Source organism: Neolamprologus multifasciatus, chromosome 20, assembly GCF_963576455.1.
Source record: "Neolamprologus multifasciatus chromosome 20, fNeoMul1.2, whole genome shotgun sequence".
Lineage (NCBI taxonomy): Eukaryota > Metazoa > Chordata > Actinopteri > Cichliformes > Cichlidae > Neolamprologus > Neolamprologus multifasciatus.
The window spans coordinates 23,248,518-23,268,724 of NC_140458.1; the positions used below are offsets into that span (position 1 = coordinate 23,248,518).

At 40.3% G+C, this 20,207-nt stretch overlaps 2 protein-coding genes across 2 annotated transcripts; one reads left to right on the forward strand and one right to left on the reverse strand.

Annotated features, from left to right (window-relative positions):
• The first annotated feature begins 327 nt into the window (after positions 1-327).
• Positions 328-2,889, forward strand: LOC146494953 (uncharacterized). Its single transcript, XM_085147146.1, has 4 exons — positions 328-855; positions 994-1,245; positions 1,821-1,910; positions 2,083-2,889. The coding sequence occupies exons 1-4, from the start codon at positions 726-728 to the stop codon at positions 2,340-2,342; spliced, it is 732 nt and encodes a 243-aa protein (XP_085003272.1). The 5' UTR covers positions 328-725; the 3' UTR covers positions 2,343-2,889.
• Positions 2,890-3,000: 111 nt separating this feature from the next.
• LOC146494954 (uncharacterized) lies at positions 3,001-4,169 on the reverse strand. The gene is made up of 2 exons (XM_085147147.1): positions 3,817-4,169; positions 3,001-3,256 (listed from the first exon to the last, which is right to left on the reverse strand). Exons 1-2 carry the CDS (start codon positions 4,167-4,169, stop codon positions 3,130-3,132), a joined length of 480 nt encoding a protein of 159 aa, XP_085003273.1. The 3' UTR covers positions 3,001-3,129.
• Positions 4,170-20,207: the final 16,038 nt, after the last annotated feature.

The window sequence follows — 20,207 nt, forward strand, 5'->3', positions numbered from 1 at the left end:
GATTCAGGTGCTGACCCTGAGTGATATCTAAAACATGCAGGTCACCAGGCCTTGAGACTTGGAGTTCCCCACCTGGAGTGCCAGGGAAGTGATGCACGCACACCCGGCCATTAACGTGATGTAAAAAAAAAAAAGAAGAAAAAAGAGATTCACCAGACCACCTTCTTCCATTATTCTGTGGTCCATGTCAGACGGACATGTGCCCACCCCCAACAAGATGTGATGCACTGTGTATTCTGACCAGTGTTGGGACTAACGCGTTATTAACTAACGCGTTACAGTAACTACGTTATTTTGTGGTAACGAGCACGGTAACTAGTTATTATGCCAAAATCAGGAACGCGTTACGGTGTGTTCACACCGAACGCGATGGACGCGAATAGAGCGTCAGGTTTACATGTAAAGTCAATGGAAAAGCGCGATGACGCGCGATTGCGGGTCCCGCGAAAATTCGGAAGCAGATTTGCGTCGCGAAAACGCCAAAACGCGTGAAACGCGCGTCAGTGTAGCGCGTCTGGCGCGTTTGACTCGCGAATAAAACCACGCGCGTGAGTTTTTGTGTTGCATTTTGTGCATACGCGCGTTTCGCGTCTACCGCTCGAGTTGGAAAAATCTGAACTCCAGCGTCAAATCGCGCCGCGACAACCAATCAGGAGCCTGGTGACGTGGCTCTGACCTAGGTCAAAGGGGCAGATCCAGCCAAAGCCCTTCATTCTTCATTCAGTATGGAGGAAAAGCTAATCAGTGCCGTGGCTAATCACCCGGAGCTATACGATGCTAGCTACTACTTTTACCGAGACAGGAATAAAAAGGACCTAGCTTGGAGACACATAAGTGAGGAGATCGGGCAACCTGGTAAGTTCATTCCTTCTTTTTAATTTTCAGACTGACCCGATGAACCCGCGCAAAAGCTAGCAAGCCCGCCTACTGTCCCGCTATTTTCCCACTGATGTACAAATACCTTTCCGCTAACAAGATAATGCGTTTATTCAGAGGACATCTGCAGGAGAAAGTGGAAGAGCCTCAGGGACACTTATAATAAGGAGAAGAAGGCAGAGAAGGAGAAGAGGAGTGGGTCTGCAGCAGGATCGGGGAGAAGATGGAAGTTCTTCGCGGTCATGGGGTTTCTGGACCCCTTCCTCACCCCGCGGGAGACTAGCGGTAATATGGTGCGGACCGTGGAGAACTTCTCCCCCGAGGACCAGGGACAGCCCGAAGAGGCAGCAGGGGAGTGTCAGTCAGAAGGTATGTTTACATTGAGTTAATGTAGGCAGTTAATTTATGCGTGTTGTCATACAGGAACATATTTTGTTTATTAATAAACAGTATACAGTAGTCCCGCTGTTCATCCGTCACTGCCTCGCCTTTTCGCTGAGTTTTTTTTATTGCACCGTACAGCTTTCAACAATGCGCATTGCATTCTGCAGCCCAAATGACAAATCTCCTCCATGTCGTGTCTCCTGCGCTTGCCAAACTTATCATGTTTGGTTTTGATAACCATCACGTCCAATAGAAAAAAACAGCACAAAAACACTCATAACTATGAGCCTCATTCGGAAATACACACCTGCACCGGGAGCAAAAAAGGCGCACAAAAGTGGCGCCGCAGACGGAGAAAAAGCGCGGCATAATACTTTTACGTTTTAAAATCGACAAAGGTTTTCACTTTGAGAATCAACTTGTGAGAACTGTGACTACTGTTCATGTGCTGCAATAAATGAGAGACCACTGTATATAATAATAATAATAAGTATATAATAATATAATATTGTCTATGACTATTGTCTTCAACCTGTTAACATCTAATATTGTCTTGATAGAGTCAAGTAATCATGCAGCAGAGTCCTCAGCTGTCTCTTCTCCTGGCTCCCCAGTCCCTGGTCCCTCAGCTCCTGCTGCTGCACCCACAGGTATGAACATCAAGCACTGACAGCTTTTTACTTGCTTGAATTCCCTTGTGATCACCTTTACTAAATATCTACAACCAATCTGTTTATATCATGTTTTTTTTTCAATTTTAAAAATGAAAATCTAGTAGCAGCCTTCTCATTACTTTGTGTTGTTTTGTGCTGTGTTTTACAGGCCCACAGAGGAGGACAGCTCGAAGGCGGGCGAGGGACGGGTCCCAGGACGGTCCATCGGCGGTGGAGCTGGCCATCCTGGAGTCCCTAAAGAGGCCACGCCCGTCTCCAACTGAACATTTCCTCCTCGGCCTTGTTCCTGCTCTGGAGAGCATGCCGCCTCAGACACGAGAATTCGTGAAATTTCAAATTTATAAATTAGTTTTTGAAAACAGCACAGCTGTGTTAAATTTGGAAACATTGGACCCTAATGATCAGTAGTTTTCTGATGAGGCAGCAGCTCTCCAGGGCAGAAACAATGTTCTTATTTTTCTCCTCCTTCTCCCTGAGGCTCTTCCACTCCAAGCTGGGTCCTTTTTATTCCTGTCTCTCTGTAAATAGTTACATTTCATATATTTATGATAAATGTTTTTGTTAATGAATTTATATTTTTTCAAATAAACATTTATAATGACAAAATGTCTCTGTTCTACTACACAGCAAATATTGGCACCCGACTTGACACAAGTAGAATTTATTTCATATTATACTAATGACAAAACATACTAATACAGTGGGATGCAAAAGTTTGGGCAACATTGTGAAAAGTAATTATTTTCTTGTACAAATCATTGGTTGTCACAATAAAAATAGTCAAATATATCATATAGGAGACACACACAGTGATATTTGAGAAGTGAAATGCAGTTTAGAGAAAGTGTGCAATAACTGTTTAAATCAAGCAGGTGCATAAATTGGCAACACAAAAAAAGAGAAATGAAATAAATATTTAGTGTATATCAATGTGTGTGTCTCCTATATGATATATGTAAGTGACATTTTTCATTGTAACAGCGATTCATACAGGAAAATAATGACTATTAATAAGGTTGCCCAAACTTTTGCACCACACTGTATATAGGAACATAGTGAAGACAAGTTATTTAAGAGAGTAAAAAGAGGTTAGTTTATTTTGGAGTAGAGCTCCATTTATTAAGAAAAATTTAAAAAGACAGGAACACTCTTTAGAGGTTTGTGGGTGGCTCTTAAAAGAGCCGTTGTGGGGAAGTCACTCGGACTTCAAACAGGCTACTCCTTTGGTTGCCAAGACACAGCTCCCTCCACCGAGAAGTGAGCCATGAATTTCTCCCTCACCAGGACAGCCTCTCTGGAGGAGTTGTTTGCTGGCAAGGAACCTGGACAAAATTGTTTAAAATGAGTATTATGTGTACTGCAGTTACAAAATACATTATTGAAATTCCAAAATTACAAATTGCAAAACATAAATCTTACATAAAACCTTTTGTAATTATAAGGATAATTACATGATATATATTAGATATAATCTAAAACAGTCTGCGGTGATTATATACAAATATTCAACTATCCCAGAATTAAACCAGGTCTAAATAAAAAGGAGTGAGCATCACTACAAAGGTTAACTCAGTGGTCCTAATGCTACAGTTTGATATCAGCAAACACCGAGCGCATACATTGATATGACACCACAGCCATGCTATCATTCAAACACTGATAACAGCATAAATCGAATTAAATCGGGACTTGATGAGACCTTCTGAGTATCACTAGAAATATTATAAACAGTCGTCTCCGTACCACAGTTTGCTATCAGTAAAAACCGAGAGCATTCACTGTTAGCATAGCACATCCATGTTAGCAGTGTATAAATGGATGGTTTAGCATGTATTAGCACAGGTATCAATAAAGGACTACCGTATTAAATACTTTTACTAACCTCAGGCAGATGGACAGGCGCTCTGCAGGTGGGATTGAGCGCCTGTAATTGGTGTCTAGGCGGGCGGTTCTGGGACCGACCCGGGGAAGCAGGTCCTCAAACTGGCCGAGTGAAAGACGGTGATGTCGCTGGAATCGGCCGTCATCCAGGCGCAGCTCCTGGAGCAAATGGTGAAACTCACCAAACTGCTCATGCCTCTGGAGGACCTGATGGACCCAGGTAGGGCGAGGGCGTCTTTTACGCCGCTGCTCTGCTCTCCACAGTACATAGAGAAGGGAGACTCTCTCTTCAAGCGCTAACTCGACAGCTGCCATCTTGCAAAGATACCGGTCTGGCACAACTTCCTCCCACATCCCTCCCACATTTCCGGTTCACGCGCGTCAAAATATCATATTTTGAAGCGCGATGGATTTTTCTTGGACACGCGTTGAGACGCGAATGTGCACGAGTCAAATTAGGGGCGTTTGGGGCGTTTTTGTTCACGTCCATCGCGTTCGGTGTGAACACACCGTTAGTCGTTACTGGAATTTAGATAGGGTTGTTACTCGTTACTTCGTGTGGTGGCTATCGCGGAGCTTCCACAGATTCAGTAACATTAGCAAGTGGTGGAGGCCAGCAGGTGGATGAGGGAAAGGGGACGCAGAAGGAAAAGAGACCCGAGGCGGCCGCCTGGTCCAAGTGTGAACTGAACTTCAGGTAAGAAGTTATGACCTGCAGTCTATCTGGGTCAGATATAAACCAAGTTTAGGTGGAGTTTATTTTCGTTATGCTGACTTTTTCCGTACTGCGTACTAGCTAGCATGACGGAGTTTCTATACAGCTGGGTGGGTGCTATGATGTTAACGATGTTAAACTTTATTTTGTTCATAAGTTATTAGAGTTGCCAACCGTCCTGTCTGGTATTCAGAGAAAATATTACGCGTTTGTTATTGAGGTGAAAAGGGACAGTTTGTCCCGTAATTCAGCTACAATGAAAAAGACACAAAGCTGGAGTTATTCTGTGTTTGCTGCACAGCTGCCTCTTCTTCTTTCATTCTCCCCCCTCCCTCTCCTGTTCCTACTTCAATCATGAAAACTGATCAATGATCAGCTGATCGGCTTTTCTCTCTTGTTTGTTCATCGCCAACTTTGCGCCAGAAAGAGGAAACCAGCCGATGTCGCGTTAAACATCAGCAGCATGTTTAAGCTTGATCAACTGTTGTTAGAATTTATTTAATATTAATTTCTAGTATCAGCTGATGTTTGCTGGAGCCACAGCTGCAAAAAAGCTGCTGGTCATGATGTCGGTTTGGATATGTGGTGAGAGGGAAACATGAAGATGAAACCAGGAGATGTCCTTACTGAATCATCAGAGCTGAACAGGTGATGGAGAAACAGGTTTACCTTTTAGGTGACATGAATGAGTTGAAGTTATGAACTGTTTCTGAGAGACAAATAACACCAGGATCTTTTTTTTACATAGCTGACAGCTGGTAACTGTGCAGGGGCGGATCTAGCAAAGTTTTGCCAGGGGGACCAGGTAGGGCATTAACAGGGAGAGGGGGGCACAAGGAAATACTTTTCTTTCTTATTCTCATTTAAAATGACTAGCTTTTAAAAAGTAATTATCTGAATCTTACAACAAACGATTGATAGATTGATGCATATATACCATCAAGACAGTGAACATCACTGTCACAACAGCGTTTGTTTTCATTCAAAGGCTTTATGAGTTTTCCTATAATGGTGGGCCGGTCTCTAGTCAAACTCCCCGGGCCAATTTTTTGTCCCAGTCCAGCCCAGTATGCAGCTCATCTGCAGTCTGGTGTTACCTACATCTTCCTATTCAGAAGGCAGAATTTCAGAGTTCTGAGTACAATCGAAAGCACCACGACTGCAGTTTTTGTGTTGGATGTAAAAGGCGCACGTGACGCTGTGACGTAGGCTAGAACCATGGCAGCAGTCAATGACGGTCCAGGCGTGGGATTTCTCTCGTGGAAATATGCACATTATCTTTTCCTTTCTATTGGTAGGTGGCACAGTGCACTTGTGGCAAGTAAGCAAGCTAGAAGACTGGCAAAGTTAGGGAAGCAACACATTAACAAGAGAATTCTGAGTAAAACCAAAGTTACTTTCCCTAGTAACTAGTTACTTTGAAAGTAACGAGTAACTTGAAGTAACTGAGTTACTTTTGATAGAAGTAACTAGTAATGTAACTAAGTTACTAATTTAAAGTAACTTACCCAACACTGATTCTGACACCTGTCTATCAGGACCAGCATCAACTCTTTTGACAATCTAAACTACAGCAGCTCATCTATTGGGTCAGACCACACAGGCCAGCCGTTGCTCCATGCCCATTACCCTGTTGCTGGTTCACAACTGTTCCTCCCTTCGACCCCTTTTGATTGATAGTATACTGATATTGTCAAAGTCTATTTTTGCTTTGAGGACAAAACATTCACCAGCACCCTGAAATATCCCACCCACAAACAGGTGCTATGATGAACAAACAGTCAGTATTACTCACCTATAAGTGGCCATAATGTTACACGTGATTGGTATGCACCTTTTAGCCTCTGCCTAACTTCACTCATTTCTTCTGCCTAAAATGACTGTGTAAATCAGGGGTCTCCAACTCCAGGCCTCGAGGGCCGGTGTCCTGCAGGTTTTAGATGTGTCCTTGATCCAACACAGCTGATTTAAATGGCTAAATGACCTCTTCAACATGTCTTGTAGTTCTCCAGAGGCCTGGTAATGAACTAATCATTTGATTCAGGTGTGTTGACCCAGGGTGAGATCTAAAACCTGCAGGACACCGGCCCTCGAGGCCTGGAGTTGGAGACCCCTGTTGTAAATAAATGTATGTCTCCCATAAAATAAGTTTACGGAAACTGAAGGAGCATATAACCCCAGTATTGGCCTCCCTACACTAGCTTCCTGTTACTTACAGGAATTTAAAATGTTACTTTTGTTTTTAAATAACTAAATGGCTGAGCCATGAGGTGCAGTTCAAAACTAATCTTGTGGCGACAGAGCCTTGTCTGTGGCAGGTCCAAGACTCTGGAGTAGTCAGCGTCTAAATATTACATCTGCACAGACACGGGAACATTTTAAATCTTTACTGAAGACACCTTTTTATTGACTGGCTTTTAGTACGTGTTGACCCAGACATTTTTTGATTTAACAGCCTTAGTCCTTGTTGTTGTGGGGGTTTATTTAAATTTTCTTATTGTATTACTCTTTCTCTATTATATTTTTATTGCATCACTGTTGTGCACTGTTACTTATTTTGGTTGTATTTTAGTTTGTAAAGCCCTTTGTGCAGCATGAGCTGTTGGAAATGTGCTATATAAATAAACTTGACCTTGACTTTAGAAGTGACACCGATTAAAAAAAGAACATCAGTGGCCCATGACTTGTGAAAGGTATTCAATCCATTGAGGCTAAAAGAATACATGTTACTATACGAGTGCTAAACTTTTATCATTGAAATGTTAATTATCTTTATTGAGATCCAAAGTACTCAGTGTGGGGATGTTTCTTGAGAAGACTAACCAGTAAATTCTTCATTTTCCTGAAGTAGTTCTATTTTTCTTTTCTGTTTACACAAGATTCAAATTCTTCCTATAAATCAACACCTTTAAACAGCAAGGCATCATTTTTTTCATGTTTTCAAAGAAGGCTTATTAGTAAGCAAGAGTGCAAGCAGACTAGCAGGAATAGGCAGAGTACAGCTGTCAGAATGACTGAGCTGTTGCTTTATCTTCCTCTACTTTGATCCTACTCTTACCTTTTTCATTTCTGTTATCTGTTTCTGCCCTGAACTATAAGAGTATGAAACAAAGCAGGAGCAACCAGGTGAATGTGCTGTCACTCTGTTACTATGGAGACACAGGTAGCAACTCCCAAGGTGAGGCTGTATTTAGAGACCTGCCATGCAAACAGACAAGATGTGCTTTTGATGTTACTGCACAGTCACATTGTGGCAATACTTTGATTCATAGGTGACGTGTGTGAGATAGTCCAGAAAGATTGGAGTCCAATGAAATTGTAGTCCAAAATGTAAATTTTTGGGGTTGAGTTTTTTACTTGTGGAAATTTTATGTTTTTAGTGGAATTAGTTGGGACAACATAAAGTTGGCATAGCGTTCTCAGTGTTTGCTCCCATCCTGCCTCTTTGCTGAACATCACGTTCCTCCACATCTTCAGTGTGTTGTCAACATGAGACCAGAGATTGGCTGTGTCCAGTCTGTTCCACATTGTCTGGGTAGAGTAGGACCGACTCCAGATAATGTTGCAGCTTGATGATGCAGAAAACCAATTTGAAGTCATCCTATGGACATCATAGTCCATAGAGTGACTGGTACCCAAGGTGCTGTGCTAAAGTAAACATAAAACAGTATATATACACATGAGAGCAATTAGAAGAAGCGGATACAGGAGGGTAACAAAATGCAGTTGATAATAATTAAGCACAAGAGAAAAAAGGGGACGCAAAAACACCAAACGCAAGTGACCACCAAAATAAAACAGGAAATGAGATCCATAACTAAATGGGGAAATAGGGCACATGAAAGAACTTAACATAGGAGAAGTGACACAGGAGGATAGGACATTTTCTTGGCACTTGTTGGACCCCTTAGTATCAAAGGAGCATCTGTTGTTGCCAACTAGCATTCTTTTAATTCAGCTTTAGACATATAATCAAGTGTATTAACTATGGCAAATGATTGTGAAAAGTTTTAAATATTTTAGATTCTTTCAGTTCTATCATCTATTCGATTTGAGTTTGCTTGTTCAAGCTTTTGTTCAAGCTTTTGTTCAAGCTTTCTTGTTCAAGCTCTTTCAGAAAGAGGAGCATGTTGAACTGCAACCACCATTCACTAACTGCTTTGAGAAGTTTTTGCTTTTGTGCTTCATCCCTGTTTTTTCTGAACTCATTTGGCTTTGGAGCATATCAAACTACATTAACAACAAAAAACAATCTTGTTCCTCCTCTGCATAATTGCTTGATGATGTGCTGACCTGTTATGCAGACTGAGACGAGTATTACAGCAGGCTGTTATCTCTCAACTAATTTAGCGAGATTATATGGCTATAAAAAAGATAAGGCTAAAAACAGATAATAATTTTATTTAGTCTGTGATTTTCATCCCTTTTTGGACACAACAAACAAAAACTATGAGGAACATGTCAAAGACTTATGGCTATACTGTTTTATATGAATGTAATTACTAGGGGTGCAAAGCTACACAAAATCCACGGTTCGGTTCGATACTTTGGTGTCATGGTTGGATATTTTTTCGATACAAAAAAATGTTCATGCTTTTTTAATTTGTCATTTATTAAAATTCTAAATATATATTTTAACTCAAAAGTACAGTTTTTAAATTTAGTGTTGCTGAAACAACAAAGTAATAAAAAATAAATCTATCTGATTGAGAAATCACTCATCTTTGGAAAAGAGAGTTTATTACAGAGAAATGGCTCTTTCCAAAATAAAAGCTATACTATACGCTTCTTCTGGGCTATATTCTCAGCAGCATATTAAACATATCAGGTCCCCATAAGGAGAATCATGTGCTAACGGCTGTCTAAATGACTCGGGTAAAGTTTGTAGCATGCGTGCTTGTTGTTTTTGTCTGCTTCCACTTGTCTTTGCACTAGGATGATGTCGGCGTAAATGTGCAGTCATATTCATTTTGTTCCCACTAGTGCTGTCAGCGTTATTCTGATATGATGTTAACGCAAATCTCCGTTAACAAGCTACTGCAGATCACCCCGTGCGTGGGGCTGGACGGCGTCAACACGTTAACGAGCAAACTGCGCTAACGCAGTAGTTCCCACCAATGTAATTGAGCATTGCGTGGCACATCCGTCATACTGTTTTACTTTTGTCCATGACGCGTTTACCTTACTAGACACATTACAAAAAATAAACTTGGATTTGCCTGTATGCAGCAACTGCTATAACTGAGATTTTCTGGCCTCAAAGTGGAACTATTATATTTGCTCTGAAGTTATCACATAAACTTTTTATGAGAAAACTCTGACTCTACCTCTGACTTTGAATAGAGGTATTACAATGAGCTATTCCTTTAGTAATAGCTAGTTGTAATAGTTGTGATTTAAAGAATTTAAAAGAGTAATCATAACAGGTGAGCACTGATCTTCAGATGAATGGTTTTACTGAAGCGCTTGGGTCAGGAGTGCATCGTAGCTAGTGAAGGTTATGAGTGATCTTTTGATGATTTCTGACAGCAGACTGACCTTTGTGCTTGTTCTACTAGAACTCACTACAGCATTCGTGAACAGCCACTGATCACTATTTTTTTCTGCAGAGATTAGAACATGCCATTGGTACAAAAGGAATTGCCCTTTGATGATTTAAAACATATCTGACAGATTCCAGTTTGGGCATGTAAATGGGAAGTATTCTTCAAACAAAAACGTTAGGTATGGAGTTCCACAGGGTTCTGTGCTGGGACCAGTACTCTTGTCATGATCTCACATCTGAGGAGGTAGAAAAATCATTTCACAGAGAGAAATAAGAAATATCTTACTTTAAAAAAAAAAAAAAAAAAAGTAACGTCCCCTACACAATATACTTATTACTGACTAGTTACTAGAAGAATGCATACTGGACTGGAAAATAAATGCATTAATGGAAAGTGAGCCCCTACCCATGACTGGACCGACTGTGATATGGAATATCCATTTTTGTATTTTAAACTTACAACTCTTTAACACTTTATAGTGCAACGGATCATCAATGGAAGCAAAACCAAAACCTGCCATTTTGCTTTTCCTGTGTTATTTTGATATTCACTGAGGAGTGGCGATGAAGAGGTGGGAAGAGAGAGGAAAACAGGTGAGAGCAAAAACTCCGAAATCCTTTTATAACCACTTGGATAACAATAATTTCCTCCTAACATGTTTTCACACTGCGTTGCTGTACCTACGTGAACCACAAGTGCACCTGGAGCCAAGGTCTTCCTGAAACGTACTGCTTTGTGCTTAGCTGTTGCACTAAGCACAATTAAAACAGAGCCTGAGAGTTTTAAGTTCCCAGGAAGGGATAATCCATTTACCAAACACAGTGAAGCTCAGACAGCCGGCTATGGCAGAGTCACTCTGCCAGTCAAGACGGTCAGCAGACAGAGCTGTATGCTACTCTGTTAGATTTGTCTCCTACATTGTCCTTCTTGCTGCCCCTATTCTTCTTTTCTTGCTCCTAAAATCTCTTGAAATCTGCAGTCTAATCAGGTCTTGACATATGGCTCATTAATACAGTAAGGTAAAGATATTGGATTAAAAGCAGATTAAAGATGATTAGTGCTGCATAATGAGGACTAATCTGGAGCTCCTCTGTTCCACTCTGTGTTTTAATATGTGTTTTTCTCTGCCCCTCCTCGCTGGTTGAGTCATCTGCCTCTAGATACAGCTGCTGAAATATACATGAGATGTTGGTTTACCAAAATAAACAAGATCTGTTCAAAAACACAGGGGATGTTCAAAAAGGAAGAGTTTCTTGTCTCTTAAATACAGCTGAAGTAAATTGTCAGACAATTCATTAGAGCCAAAAACCACACTACAGACTCAGATTCTTGAGTTCAAGTGACAAATAGGCGCATGCTGTTAAAATGTAATGCTTAAGTGCTTAAAGACACACAGACACTCAGTCTATGCCCTTGAACAGTGCAAGGAGAGCGAGAAGGTCACAGACAATCATTCCAGGGTCCTCTGAGGCCTCTCAGCATCCGGGACGCCACCTTTGGGAGTCCCACTCCTTCCTCGCCCCCTCTTTTCTCTCTTTCCCCCTGCCTATCACTTTCTTTATTCTCATCGTTTCTTCTCCTCTTTGCTCTATACTTCCTTGTACATATGATCAGTTTCAGGCAAATAAATAAAATAATTAATTACCTTACACATCCTATAGAATTCTGAAATTTTAAAGTGCTACAATGATAAAATCTTAATGCATTTAACTACATTTTCAATAACTTTATAAAAGCACAGGTCATTTGTTCAGGTGCCTTTAAAGTTTATAGTGAAGAAACTGTTTCTCGGTTCATCCGACTGTCAAGAGAAGGCAGCAGCAAGCAGAATTTCACGGTTTGATCCAGCATTTGAAGCTGTATCATGGCCACTTTTGTACATATTTCAGTGGGGCAGTTTGAGCTCGTGTTAGCAGAGTTTGAGCCACTTCTGAGGAGGCAGAGAAATCATTTCACAGAGAGAAATGTGTAATACCTTACTTTTTTAGCAATGTTCCCTACACTATATACTATAATACATATAATGCATACTGGACTGGAAAATATGTGCATTAAACTTAAGAGTGAGCCCCTAACCGTGACTGGACAGACTGTGATATGGGATATCCTGTTTGTATTTTTATATATTATTATTATATATTACTATTATTAAAATTACAGTCAAGACATTGGTCTTGACTGTAATTTTTTAAAGGAACATTATGGGATAAAAACTACCGAAACAACATGAAAGAGATCGTACATCAGCGGTCGTGTTTTCATAAACTTTACAATCTCACTGCAAAAGTCGCCCCCTGCTGGCTATTACAAAGAATGCAGGTGACTCTGGTTAGACCAGGAAGCTACTACTCCGTCAATCTTTTATGTATAGTAATAGTTATATAAAGTCTGTAAGTATAAACTCTCCTTTCTCTGGTTTATGTTTTGGGTTATATTCTATTGCATTCAGTATTTCTTAAATCTCTCGAGTGTCAGTGATGTTTCAGTTTCCTGCTCAGACAGCAACAAGCAGCCTGGAAACACAAAAATCAATCAGATAAACAACAGAAGTACTGAGCGCTGCCTGACAACTAAGGATTTTTAACCTGGCAGGTCAAGGGTCAGACAAGCCACTCAAAGGTCTACATTATTTTATATCATTATATAGTCTGGACGTTGACAGCAATTAAGATATTTCTGAGGACAAATATGTTTGAAAAACTTTTTTAAAAATTCTTCTGACTGATGAAACCTGTGTTGTGTCGAAGGCTGTTATTAGATGAAATATGTTGTGGCCGGATTCTTATCTTTTTAAAAGAAAGTGAAAGGATGGGTCTATTGTGATGATTTCAAATGATGGTTTTGATCAATTAGTCACTTTTTGCTTCTTTCAAGGACTGCCCTGTTATTTGCTGGAAACAGAACTTCCTAACAAAAACTCTGAAAAATCTTGATTTCATAATTGCAAGTTTTTGAATTAAATTGCCCTTTTCATTCTTCCCCCCTCCACCTTCTCTGCCCTTCCATTTCCCACTCTGCTTTATTCTCCCAAAGTCCCAATTCCACAATTCCTTCCCAATCACAGACTCTCTGAGGATTTGAGGCCCTCTCTAGTCACCGACGCCCCCACCTCCCTGCCCCCGTGAGACAAACACACACAAAAATGGCACATCCCAATTCATACTACACACTCACACTCACATAAACACCAATCTCTCTGGCTCATCCCTTTATCCTCCATCACCATCCCTATCCCAGATGTGACCCTTCCCAGGAGAGAATCCCCCATCAGCCCAAAATAATAAAATAAAATCCCAACGCCTCACCCCCCAGAACCCTCCAGCACCTTCCTGAAGGAGGGGAAGACGTGCTGATGAATGTGATGGGATAGATGTGGATGAGAGGAGAGCAATTAAAATCTTCTATGCTCTCCTTTTCTTGCCAGATCCAGAGGGAAAACTGGGAGACAGAGATTGTGTCTGGCATGAAAAAAAATCTATCTCATCTCAATCAAAGAAACCTATTTTGAAGCCTGAATAAAGACAAAGAACCAGTTGCTGGGACCCCTCACATGATGGATGGAGGACAGAATGGCATAGACACTAATGCAAAAACAAACATTTTATGGACAACTTTAGTGTACTCTTTATATACTCTTTATTTAGTGTACAATTATACACATTTGAATATTATTACTTTTACTCTTAGACATGTGTCAGGAATCAAGCACATGCTAGAACATGCTATGAATTTTGTATGGAAGTCCATGCAGAGAGTGCACACATTTAGTGTAAATTCATGCACATTGATATGATTCCGAGGGTGGGCTGATGTAGGGTTTTTCACACAATACTAATCTTTTCATCCATGCTGAGTGGTATGAGTATGACTGCTATGGATGGCAAGGCTTCAATAACGGGTAGACATCCAACTGCTCTACAAAAATAGAACCAAAATTGTGGGACGCTGTGTAAAATGTAAATAAAAACACAACACAACAATTGTCATATTTTATTCACAATAAAACAGAAAATCTTTCAAATATGTAACCTAAGACATTTTACAAAAAAATATTGTCTCATTTTGAATTTCATGGTACTTATCTGTCTCAGAAAAGTTGGGATGGGGGCAACAAAGGCTGGAAAAGTAAGTGGTAGTAAAAAGGAACAACTGGAGGAGCATTTTGCAGCTAATTAGGTTAATGCAGTGATATTTGCAAACCATTGTGTCGGTTTTAATTACATTTGACACAGCATCACAATTCTTTTTGGAGCTGGGGTTGTAAAAGGTCACAGAACAAGCAATGGATCATACAATATACTGTGCAGTCATGAAGCTAATGACATTCTCGTCAGCACTGAAATGTCACATCCTGTGCCTTTTATGTGCATGTGTGTGTAAATGAGTGGTTGTTCCAAGCATCTCAGAAAACTTGTGAAAATTCTTCTGTGGGTGTAGGGCGTTTCATCGTCTTTTGTGCCGTCCTGTAATCTCAGACTGGACCCCATGATACTAAAATCTGAGGGCTCCGAGGGGAACCTACAATCTGTTACAGGACTGCTTAGTATTCCAACTCAATTTGCAGAAACACACCCCTAACCTTGCAAAGAACATCATCTTCCCTCCACTCCTGTCTCCAGACACTCATCCTTGTAGTACTCTCCTGTCCTTTGGCAATCATGCAGCCAAATATTTCATTATCCCCATATTTCATATTGAGACTCAATCTCACTGAATATCTCTGAAAGTAATGGTTTTCTAGCAAAATGCATTACTGGGCCCAACAAGTGTCTTTAATGCATTTCCGTGTTCACACTTTGTAAACACAATATATATTAAATGTGTTTGGCCCATAGCACCACTTGTGATCAGATTAATTAATTCATTTAAAAAAAATTTAATCCACAGCAAAGCTTTAGGTTTAGCATCTACAGGGTGGGCCATTTATATGGATACACTGTAATAACATGAGAATGGTTGGAGATATTAAAGTCCTGTTTGTGGCACATTAGTATATGTGAGGGGGCAAACTCCTCAAGATGGGCGGTGACCATGGTGGCCATTTAGAAGTCGGCCATCTTGGATACAACTTTTGTTTTTTTCAATAGGAAGAGGGCCATGTGACACATCATACTTGTTGGTAATGTCACAAGAAAAACAATGGTGTGCTTGGTTTCAACGTAACTTTATTCTTTCATGAGTTATTTACAAGTTTCTCTTTGTTCACAGCCATTGACATGTCGAAGAGGTTAACACGTGAGGAGCGGACCAAAATTCTGTTGATATCTGGTGAACGCACCAACCGGGTCATTGCAGCAGATTTCAATGCAAGACACCCTACGAGACCACCCATCTCCCATGCTACAGTTAGCAAACAGCTTGTAAGACCAAATAACTGCACTGAGTTGAGTTGGGATTTTAATTTAAACATTAACCAAATCATTTCATAAATCTTTCTTTTTATGTTCACCTTTACTCATGAGTGAATTCTTTAATGCATTTATGTATACCGCTTATATTCAATTCAGTTTTATTTATATAGCACCATATTACAGTAACAGTCACCTCAAGGTAATTTATATTGTTAGGTAAAGACCCTACGATAATACAGAAAAAACTTCCAACTTCCCCCAGTGAGCAAGCAGTGGCAACAGTGGGAAGGAAAAACTCTTTTAACAGGAAGATGCTTGTTAAAGAAACCATGCTCAGGGAGGGGCAACCATCTGCTGTGACCAGCTGGGGTGTTATTAGTAAAGCATTATTATGACGCACTGACTATCCTATATTTCCACTGCCCCCCATTTGGGTTGTAGAGCGAGACGTCAGCCAAAAGCAGTTGAGAGTCAAGAACCTCCCCCAATAATTTAAAAGGAGTTCATACGTTTAAAAAAGCCTAAAACTATAAGCTCAAACAGCTTGTGAAAACAAGTCAAGATGAAATTGCATATATGCAACTATGAAGCGAAGGGGAAAAAAAATACTGAAATAGAATTGAGAGTCTACACTTTTTATTTGTTGAGGTGCACAGGCCATGATGAGTCCCACTGAAGAGACACATCCAAATTATAAAATGCACGACAAAGAAAATTACCAACAATTTCAAAGGGTTTTTATTTTTCACAAGGTATCTCTACAACACAACTCAAGCTTCTCTGAAGATCAGAAGCAAACTCATCGCTATCTCTCCCATCTGAAAAACCCAATGATATTTGCTTTTTACAATCACTTGGTGTATCATTTTTAAGTGAAGTAGCTACCACCCTCCCACATGATAAACAAACTACTGAGGCTGGGTTTTAGACAGAAACTTTATTTATGTATTTTTTTTTTAATCGAAGAACTCAGCCCAGTTCCTGGTAAATATTTGTCCGACCACATTCCATCATCTTCAAACACTCCAATCAGCGCAATCAGTCAAGACCAGTGCAATCACCATGCCCAACAAGCACAGCTAAAATGATTGGTTCAGACTGTCAGCGTCCTGCAGAATTGCTATAGTCTCAAAAGAAACTATAAAAAACAACTTCTTCTCAGTACTACTTGATTTTTATTCCACTGGCAATAGCTGGTTTCTCTGGGGTTGTAATGATACGTCTAAGATGCTGAGATGCACATTGCTTTTAAAGTTTCTAAGTTTGGATTTTCTTCAGCGGTGCTTTTGGGATGTTTGTACTTTTCAGCTTCCTCAAAAATACTTCAGTCATGTCATGCAGTTTTACGAAGGTGGAAACACTTTTTTGCAGGGGGTGAATCGACAGATTATTTCCACTGTCGGACCAATTAGTCTCATGTTATACAAGTACATACATATGTCAGAAGAAAACCATAAATGAAATGGTAATAAAATCAAATAAAATGCAAGTTTCTGGATTCTAACTGAACCCAGTTGCTCCGTCTGGTAAACGTTGGGTAATTTCATCTGTGAAGTACTTCCACATGAAGAACTTTAAACAGAAATTAATAAACCATGTAAGGAACCCAGAGTACTATACTGTCTCTATAGGATGAGCACATACTGTATGTGTGGAACCTTTAACTCAAGCAATTACAATTTTGATTAATGATGGCGGGTAAAAAAAAAATGTACAGCAAATTTGAGAGCAATTCATTAAGTAGTTGTGAAACGTCTTGCTTAGAAAATAGATGTGAACCCCACGGTGGCACTAGGAAAAACGCCATTGGGCATCTCTGCTTCTGTCCATTACCAGCTTTTTCATTTTGCACAAATCTGACCAACTCTTCCAAGTTTGTTTGTTTTTGCCCTCTCACCATCTCTTTAATATCCTTTTACTTATCATAACACTGTGTTTATGTGCTTAAAGAGAAATCATTTCCTCCTAAAATCAATTCTAACGTACGATTTCACTAACTCATCTGAATAGCAGGCGTGGCAGTTGTTTGACTTGAAACAACTTTAATCGCCACATTTGACTTTATTCTCAAAATGAGCAATAATATCTAAATTTTGCTGCATGACTAATTGTGATGTTCTTGAAGTGCTTTAGTAAAACTCAGAGGATCACCAAAGTTTGTACAATTCATCCTTTTAAAACAAATAGAAATGAGATGTTAATAGATCCAATGATGTTAATGGATGTTAATAGATTCATTCAGATGTTAATAGATTCATTATTAGCTTTATAATTAGTTAAATATCTCCACACATATCTACCCTGTGCTGATGTTTGAGAAAAAGTTAGAAGATAACTAAGGAGTGTAAAACATTTCCTTCAGGACCTGGAACATCAGTTCCAAAATCCAAGGCGAGAAGGCAAAGCGGTGGACCAACATGCAGACCGACCTCTTGTGGTGTTTATAGTATGGTGAATGGTGAATGATCAAAGATGGGGCAGTGGCTCCTAGAAGGTGACTTACTAGGTTACCAGGTTACCAGGGCGTGGCTGTCTGATTCATGACACAATCATGATTTTACACCTGCAGGGGAAGAAGTAGGTTTGTTGTGGGGTTAGAAATGTCTCTCCTTTAGTACTTTAGCTTGCTATACTATCTCTTCACTTAGTGTCTTCTTCTTTGTTGTCTATGTGCATACTTTTTCAGCTTGCCCCTCTTCCAGTTTTCTTAACAGCACTAATGGTGAAAGTCTCATTGTTCTGGAGGTGTAAAGGACGCTCTGCCCTACACTTTGCTGCATGCCGTGCTCTTTCTCCCTTCCTGCACCTCGTTCTCCCCCACAAAACAACCCTACCTCCCTCCCAGTAGGGGACTAGTGCCATGTGGTGATGAATAGTCAGATGTGAGGCAGGAGGACGCACAATGTAGGTCGAGCTCCAGGGGTTGTCGTCTACTGGTGCGTGCATGTGTATTTATATATATATATTTATATGTGTGCATGTGTCTCTGTTTTAAAGCACTTGGTGAGGCACCTGGGTGCACGCTGCTCTCCAGTGTAAGGTGGTGCTGGGTGTGGATTGGGGGGGATGAGGCGGGGGTGATGAAGAGTGCACATACCTGCTACAGAATGATATATGGGGTGTCCGTACCCCCTTATATACCTGTTCCCGTTGCCTATTCTGTCTCTGCCTGGCACACAATGATGCACACACACTTACAAACACACACCACCCCCGCACCCCCACCCCGAGACATGGTGTGGATAATCAGCTCATTTGCTATGGTGCGGTTAGATTAGTGTATGAACATATGCACGATGATGAACTGCACTGCACCAGAGCGTCAACCTTGTTCGGTGAGACCGCAAAGTCGCGCACACAGAGAAGAATGGCCTAACAAATGACAGTGAACTGAAGTTCAATGACTTTGGGGTCAGAGGAAGCTGGGATGCAGTGCGGATGTGAAGTTGGGATGTGGAAGAGGTCGCAAATTAAATGGGCTATAAGCCTGCTTGATGTCACAATTCACATCTGGTATCTGTGGTGAGCATTTTCCATGTACCTTCTAAGTACAACTTCATAAACTTAGAACAAAAAGGAAGTAGATTTGTGTATGGTGGATTATTTCTTTATTTTAACCATGCTTCTTGGCAATAATACTATTGGAATCCACAGTCAGTATAAAGAGTTGACAGCTGGCATTTGTAGAGATGATTTAGCAGTTTTTCATGGGCACGACTGAAATATTCAACCCTGCTGTTCAACCCACAAATGCATTTTCCTTACAAATGTGGGACCATTTAAGGGGAAATAAACAGGCTTTCCAGAGGTATTAGATTAATTGCCAAGAGGCATTTTTACAACAAAGAAATAACAGACCAAGCAGAAAATTTATGCTAAGTTTAGTTACGCCAGTTTTAGGGTTTGTAACAATGTAGAAACCTGTAACATCATGTATAAAAGTTTAGGAAGGGACAGACCGACTTAATCTGACATCAATAACAAGAAGCTGGTTTAGACGTCTGGATGCTTGCTCAATAATCAAAGTAAGAAAATCTCCTAAAGTTGATTCTTTTTGTGTAGATGCAGCATTTTTCAGTTGGAGGAATATTTCATCCATAAACCAAGTAACTTGTTGAGCTTCAACTGACTGCAGATCAGTTCACAATCATGAAACTGATTGTGGCACACTATTAGGCAATGATGTTAGCTTTGGTGGTTAAAAGACTAAGGGAAACCCGCAGTCAGCTTATACCGAAGTGATGAAATGAATTAGAGATTTTTTTTTATTTTGTATGAGCTATATATGTGAACTCACTGAAGAGTTTTTGTCAGATCATAGCTAGTAGGTGCTATAGTTACTCAGTGCTGAAACCAGCAAAAGTAAGTGAATCCTTTCTAAAAGTGTCAATTTACACTTCTGTGTACTGGTGTTTGAAGCACGGCTGTAAAAGTTTTCTTTTCTTTTTAAAGAAATACCATTCTATGCCTTGGTCAAGAAGTCTCTCTAAATCTTAACTGTAGAATCACCAGTTAAGCTAAGATGTATGTCTTTGCAGGAGGAAACATAAGAACCCAGAGGAAACCCATGCAGGCACAAACTCTTCCAACCTTCTAGCAGCGGTACTAGCCACTGTATGACTATGTCACCCAAAAGGAGCAAAATGTGTGTTCTTGTGCTCACTTTAAGTGAAACCGCCTTTTCCTTCTCTTTAATCTTCTTTAAATTGCTCTGAATAAAAAAATACTGGTAGCCACCAGCGCCACCCCTCAGCCTCGTAGCTGTAGGATCATTAGGTGG

Bases quoted from the DNA above. Each gene is read 5' to 3' on its own strand.
- LOC146494953 (XM_085147146.1), top strand. From the start codon at position 726: ATGGAGGAAAAGCTAATCAGTGCCGTGGCTAATCACCCGGAGCTATAC. The intron at 856-993 runs GTAAGTTCATTC...GCGTTTATTCAG, and splicing joins TGAGGAGATCGGGCAACCTG to AGGACATCTGCAGGAGAAAG. The intron at 1,246-1,820 runs GTATGTTTACAT...TTGTCTTGATAG, and splicing joins AGGGGAGTGTCAGTCAGAAG to AGTCAAGTAATCATGCAGCA.
- LOC146494954 (XM_085147147.1), bottom strand. From the start codon at position 4,169: ATGTGGGAGGAAGTTGTGCCAGACCGGTATCTTTGCAAGATGGCAGCT. The intron at 3,257-3,816 runs GTTAGTAAAAGT...AATTTTGTCCAG, and splicing joins CGCCTGTCCATCTGCCTGAG to GTTCCTTGCCAGCAAACAAC.